Raw genomic sequence first — 7,034 nt, forward strand, 5'->3', positions numbered from 1 at the left:
GGACCTCCAGTGGGGACCACCGCCGCCGGACGGCAACAAGGCACGCCAAGGCGTGTCCGGGCGGCGTGAATGCACTTTGAATGTGTTGAAACAAGTAAAGAACTATCATTGCCCAACTCTGGGACAAGAGCTTTTGAATGATCTGGCCATACTTAATACCGTAAGAAGTCTTACAACACCAGGTTAAAGTCCAACAGGTTTGATTCAAACACGAGCTTTCGGAGCGCAGCTGCGCTCCGAAAGCTCGTGTTTGAATCAAACCTGTTGGACTTTAACCTGGTGTTGTAAGACTTCTTACTGTGCTCACCCCAGTCCAACGCCGGCATCTCCACATCATACTTAATACCAACTGTGACATTGTACAAAAGCTAGATTTTTCTCAATAAATTAGTGCATTTTCACAGAAAAAGGCGAAGGCAGCACGGTAGCATAGTTGTTAGCACAGTTGCTTCACAGCTCTGGGGTCCCAGGTGCGATTCCTGGCTTGGGTCACTGTCTATGCGGAGTCTGCACCTTCTCCCTGTGTTTGCGTGGGTTTTCTCCGGGTGCTCCGGTTTCCTCCCATAGTCCAGAGATCTGCAGGTTAGGTGGACTGGCAATGCTAAATTACCCTTAGTGTATAAAAGTAGTTAGGTGGGGTTACGGGGATAGGGTGGAGGTGTGGGGTTAGATAGGGTGCACTTTCCAGGGGCTGGTGCAGACTCGATGGGCCGAATGGCCTCCTTCTGCACTGTAAATTCTATTATTCTATGAAAAGCACGTGTTAAATTTTTGAAGAGTCAAATTATGTCTATCTTTTTGGTGCCCTCTGTATTTTCATTGTTTTTAAATTATAGCTGGGGGGGCACAAAAGCTGTGCCTCTGAGAGGGCCAGGGCCTGGAGATTACCTGTCTCTGAGGTGGAAAATGGGGTTGCATTGGTTGAGCAGTTGGAGGAGGTTTCAGTCCCTCGCTCCGCCCCGCTTTAAAAAACAAACTGTCCAAGTCCGGAGCAGGTTTCGAGTCGGTTTGCTCTCCCAAGTCGGCTGGGTTCAAGATGGAGTACGGAGCTAGCCAAATAGTTTCCAACCCCACCACCTATCCGTATCAGGGACTGAAGGAGGAAGGACAGCAGCAGGTCCAGACCACCGTCATTACCTTGGGCCCCAATGTGGCCCATGTCCGCGACCACCTACCCTGGTCCATCTTCAACTTCTTCTATTTGAATTTCTGCTGCCTGGGATTCGTGGCGCTGGTTTTCTCCGTCAAAGTGAGTGACGGGCTGGGGAACAAAGATTTAGGGGGAGAAGTTCAATGGGGGGGGGGGGGGGGGTTGGAACTGCGGAGGAGGAACTGAGACCCCGGGAAAGGGGACAGTAGCAGTTTGGTGGTTTTCCAAATTCTCCTGTTAAACTTTCACAAGAGCTGCGATACCCGGGTCTGCTGGACTGTGTTTAACAATGAGAGAGTCTCACTGGGCAATCTCTGCCGTGTTGTTAAATTGTCTTTTTTTAAATTCAGGAAATTATTACAAATTGAACATGCAATCCACAAAGTGTAACAGACTGGTTGTCATAGAAACTTACAGCTCAGGAAGAGACCATTTGGCCCATCCAGTCTGTGCTGGCTCTCCTAAAAGAGCAGTCACGCTCAGTCCCTCACTCCTGTTTTATTGTCCCTAACTCTGCAAATTCCTCATTCTCAAACTCCTGCCCCAAATTATTAATGGAATCGGCTTCCAGCAGCTTTTCCAGTAGAATTTTTCCAGATCCCAACAACTGAGTGAAAACATTTCTCTCCATCGCCCCTCAATGTTTTTCAATGATTTTAAATCTCTGACCTCTGGTTATTGATCCAGTTACCAGATTTTCTCTTACTGAATTTATCAAAACTTTTCATCTTGAAAACCTTTATTCAGTCACCTCTTAAATTTCTCTCTTCTCTCTTCCAAGGCGAACTGTCTTAACTTTTCCAAATTCTCCTCAACTGAAGTCCCTGACAACATCCTTGACCAACTTTCTCTGTTACTTCATCAAATAATCCAATAACTTTACATCTGATTTGCCTTTAATGATCTGATCTGGCTTTCCTTCCTTAACCCATGTCTGCACATCTGTTCACATCTGTAAGCAACAAAAGTGTTCCAGATTGAGTCCATGTAATCTACTAACATGACCAAAAGATTTTTAAAAGGTTAGACATGAAAAAAGTGTTTCTACCTGTGAGGAAACCAAAACTTTGCAGCATTAAGATATTTACAAATGGATCCAATGAAAGAAAGAGGGGCTTGCATTTGTATCACTCTTCTCATCATCAGATGTGTCCATGTGTTTGGACAATGAAATCCAGCCGACGTTTGAGAAACTGGGGCAATGGTCTGTTTCTCTGCTATTGATTTGATATTCCAAGATGACTTAAGGAATTACTAATATGCGTTGCAGTCAGTGAGCTCAAACATTTTCTGAAGTGTAGTCACAATTGTAATGTAGGTTCGGATAGGTGGCAAGCGATTTCTGCACAGCATGCTCTCAAACAACAATGTGATAACCACAATGAAGATAACATCAGCCAGGAAATCAGGGATAACTGCCCTGTTCTTCTTCAAAATGGCACTATGACATCTTTTACATTCAGCTAAGAGGACAGACTGGGCCTTGTTTTCACACCTCTTCTGTAAGATTGCAGTTCTATAGGTGCCACACTCTTGTTAGTATTGATTTTCCGATGGTAGATGGTGGGAAAGTTACCATGAGCAGAGCATTGAAAGCCAGACGGCACATGATTGCCAAAAGAAGCAACACTGACAGGAAAAAAACATTTTTGTTTAGTGAGCGATTGGGTTCTCGAATGCAAAGTCAGGCTAGATCTGTGTGCTCCTGGAGTGGGATTTGAACCCAGACCTTCTGTGACAAAAGAGCTACATAGCTGCTGCTGAATGAGATGTCGATGAAAAAATCTGAGTCTGTGAATTAATATCCCAGGTAGCTATATCTTATCTGGAATCCTTTGTGATAAGACTTTATTCATTTATTTCTCATCTGTAATAGGTAGGATTTATCTTTCCAGATTATTTGAAGTTTGTGAGGTTTCATTAAATTATTTGCAATACATTCTACCTCTGTATTTTCTTGGCTGAATACATGGTAATTTTGCTAATCCCCTCCCCACTGGGTTCTGTGTCAGACAATCTGCTCCTTTAATGTAGTCTTCCACAGACGCTGTGAATTAGGACAGGGATGTTTCTGATTTTTAAAGCAATAAATCAATAAGTCTTTCTTTCTTGTATTGCAAGAAATTTCTGAAATGTATTAGTTCTAAACCAGTACAATAAGCACTGAAACTGTGACCCTAGCTGAGGAGCATCCAACATAAATGCATGATTTCGCTGATAAATTCACTTGCATTACCACATAGTCCCACATAGTTTTTTGAAGTTTTGGATCACTGTCAATACTTGCCAATGGCAAAAAATAAATTCCCTTTTAAGGTAGCATTGGGAATCTGCCCCTGGCTGTTTTGGATATGGGCTTCCTTCCTTCAGAAGATGTTTAAACACTTTTTTGTCTGATTTAATTGCAGGTTTCTTCAGAAATACAGGGTATGTGACAAAGCATCTTATAACCAACCAATTTCAGAATAAGTGTAGCTGATGTCATGTATATGAATGCGACAACCAAGTTATTCACAGCAAGATCCCTGAAGCAGCAATGAAATAAATGGCCAATCTGTTTTAGTGTTGTTAAAGGGGTTAATAGACACAAGGAAAAATCTGTGCTTTACTTTTCAGTCATGTCATGGGATTTAAAAAAATATCCGCCTGGAATATCACACCCCTGCCAATACAGCATTCCCCCCTCAAAAAACAGAAGTCAGACCAGAATAAGTTCTAATCAGAGCTTTTTTAAAGAAGCAGTTATTTTGCTCTGCTTCGTCTTTGCGTATGAATCATGGGCAATTGTTTCTTCATTTCTTTGCTGGCTGAAGCAATATTTTTCAGTTGAGTGTGACAAAACCCACTGGCATTTGTTGATCAAAATTCCTGCATTCAGCAATCATTTTTTTTTTCCCTGATTGACAACCCAAATAAAGCTGATAACAGTGCCAACTTGAGTAGTGTAAATATTCTTTTACTAGAAAGAATTTTTCACAGACTACAACCGTTGCAGCGTTACCAGAACATCAAGCACTCAATTGTAGTGTCCCCCCCCCCCCCCCCCCCGCATTGAGATTTTTCAATCTTCTGAATCAACGCTTGCTTTCTTTTAGTCTAGAGATCGGAAAGTTGTGGGAGATGTGGAAGGAGCTCAACACTATGCATCCACAGCCCGAGCACTCAACATTGCCATCGCAGTGCTGGCCAGCCTGGCCGTGGTCATTGCCATTGTGACAACACTCGTTATCGTGATAAATGCCAAGTGAACCCAACAAGAACGACAAAGAATGATTATTCACTCAGTTGGAATTGAACCAATGGGCAGCTGCACCTCATTTTCTTGACGGGAGTCTTTTTCTGGCTGAACTCTTTTCAACACACATGATGTACTTTGTTGAGAATTGATTTTCTTTTTCTACCTATAATGTTTATGTAGCGCTGGCATGTTTAAGTGATCACCTAGCAGCAATATAGATTTCTTTAAACTTGGCCAAGATGCAGCCATAAGTGTATAAATAAAGGAATTGATGATAAATTGTGTCGCTTGGAGTTAAATGATAAGCTGCTTTTCTTCAACGGTAAATGCTCCCTCTTGACTGTAAAATGACCTTGTACTCGCAACCGCAGTGCATCAAATCGGTTTGTGGGTCATCATACCCTGCAATGCTGTTGTTCAATGAGTGGTGTACTTTGTGAAATTTGATATGTTACTGTCAGTGCCACAGGATGATTTTTAACATTCAGATTCTGCCAACCAAACTTGAGAATTGCTTTGATATGTACCGGGCTTTAGGTGTTAGTGCTTTGAATTGGTTTGCAAAATGTGTGGCTGATTCTTATGGGTGTTTGCCCCTGATGACGAAGAGCAGGGTTTGGGGTGGCAATGTGGTGGCTACAATAGCAGGCTGCGGTGGGGGATGTTTCTGGCAACTGAGAGCCAGTATGGAGGATGGAGTTGGTTTATGGAAGTGATACCTCAATATTCGAGAGTGACAATTGAAGCTCAGAGATCCTCTGCCTCTTCATTGCCTTTTTAAAATCCAACCACCTATCCAATATGATTGCTACATCCGTGACAGAATTAAACTCCAACAATATATTCTACAGCCTCACAACCCTTTGTGTTAAGTGACTTAGAATTACTAGAGTGCAGGGGGCGGCACGTGGCACAGTGGATAGCACTGCTGCCTATGGCGCTGAGGACCGGGTTCAAGTCCCAGCCTCGGGTCACTGTCCGTGTGGGGTTTGCACATTCTCCCCGTGTCTGCGTGGGTTTCACCCCCACAACTCATATGTGCAGGTTAGGTGGATTGGCCGTGCTAAATTGCCCCTTAATTTGGGAAAAAAAATTGGATACTCTAAATTTTTTTTTTAAATCACTAGAGCGCACAAGGAAGCCGTTTGGCCCATCGAGTCTGCACTAGCCCTCTGAAAGAGCACCCTAAGCCCTCACCCTATCACCATAGCCCAGTAACCCACACGAGCCTTTTTAACTAAGGGATAATTTCGCATAGACAATCCACTTAACCTTTCTTTTCTTTTGACAAATACATGGATAGGATGGGTACAGAGAGATACAGCACTAGGAAGTGCTGGGGGTTTGGCCAAGGTATCTTGACTGGTACAGCCTTGGAGGGCCGAAGGGCCTATTCCTGTGTTATATTGTTCTTTGTTCTTTCGACAAAACCTGCACATCTTTGGACTTGTCTTGCTCTCTCTCCTAATTCTCTTACAATTAATCTTAACTCCGTGTTCCTTTTGTTACATCCATGACTCATCATTTGGAACCAACTATAAAACAGGCTGTTTTAGATCTAGTCTTGGGCAACGAGAATGGACTAATTAATCACCCTGTTGCTAAAGAAACTTTAGAGGAAATGACCATAATATGATGGAATTTTCCATTCAGTTTGAAAACAATGTAGTTCAATACAAAACCTATAGTCCGATATCAAAGCAAAGGAAATGAGGAAGTAATGCAGGGAGGTTTAGCAAAATAGAACATTATACAAACAAGACAGAAACAAATAAGCAGTAGGTGTGTCAAACGCAAACGATTAGCAAAGACAAATATGGTTCATAGGCTGAGACAGGAGAACAGGGAAATGACCGAGAAGCTAAATACTTGGGGCGGGATTCTCCGTCGGCTGACGCTGAAATTGGGAAACGCGATTGGGCGGAGAATCGGTTGTGATGCCAAAATCATGGCCGGGCTGGGCGCCCGCCAGAATGCCATACTTCGGTACCTCCACAGTGGCATCAAAGCGTTCTAGTCTGCACCTACAGTAAAAGCTGATGGCATATCATTAGTGGCTTGACCAGGTATTCTCCGGGCCTCTGCGATGCTCCACCGCCGCCAGTCGAGGTTCACTTGTGGTTTCAAAAATCGGGAAGCGAGCGCCGTGGCCGAATGAGGGGGAGAGAGAGGAGGTAGGACATGCGGAAGCACGAACATGGGCTGCTGGACGAGCAACTGGCAGAGCTAGCTGGAAGGGAGGGACCTGTGCCAGGAAGGGGGGGAGGGGGTGACCAGTAGATGGGCTGTGGGGACCGGGTGACCCCCCACGGGACCAGGGTGTCCAGGCACGGACCCCATTGCCGTGGCCTACAAGGCAGCCATCTTGCTGCGCACCCTACTGACCGCCCTCTGTGGCCCGTGGTTGTGCAAAATGACGCCGGCTGTATGGGTGCACCCAAACCGCACTCCACCCGCCCCCACCCCCACCTCACCAATTCTCCCTCCTCTCGACCAACCACCACAATCCAGCGTGGCAGCGTGCAGCCCACCCAAGGGCAATGCCCACAGTCGCCCCTGCAAGAGTGCGCTGGATGGAGGCCACTGAGTGAAAGACACCGGTACCACTGGCAACAGGGACAGGCGCCAGGGCCAGAAGCCCACACT

General features: G+C 44.9%; 1 protein-coding gene across 1 annotated transcript; it reads left to right on the forward strand.

Moving 5' to 3' along the window:
• The first annotated feature begins 972 nt into the window (after positions 1 to 972).
• On the forward strand, positions 973 to 4,667 carry LOC119971836 (dispanin subfamily A member 2b-like). The gene is made up of 2 exons (XM_038808045.1): positions 973 to 1,249; positions 4,246 to 4,667. Exons 1-2 carry the CDS (start codon positions 1,037 to 1,039, stop codon positions 4,396 to 4,398), a joined length of 366 nt encoding a protein of 121 aa, XP_038663973.1. The 5' UTR covers positions 973 to 1,036; the 3' UTR covers positions 4,399 to 4,667.
• Positions 4,668 to 7,034: the final 2,367 nt, after the last annotated feature.

This window comes from Scyliorhinus canicula, chromosome 9 (genome assembly GCF_902713615.1).
Source record: "Scyliorhinus canicula chromosome 9, sScyCan1.1, whole genome shotgun sequence".
In the NCBI taxonomy this organism is placed as follows: Eukaryota; Metazoa; Chordata; class Chondrichthyes; order Carcharhiniformes; family Scyliorhinidae; genus Scyliorhinus; species Scyliorhinus canicula.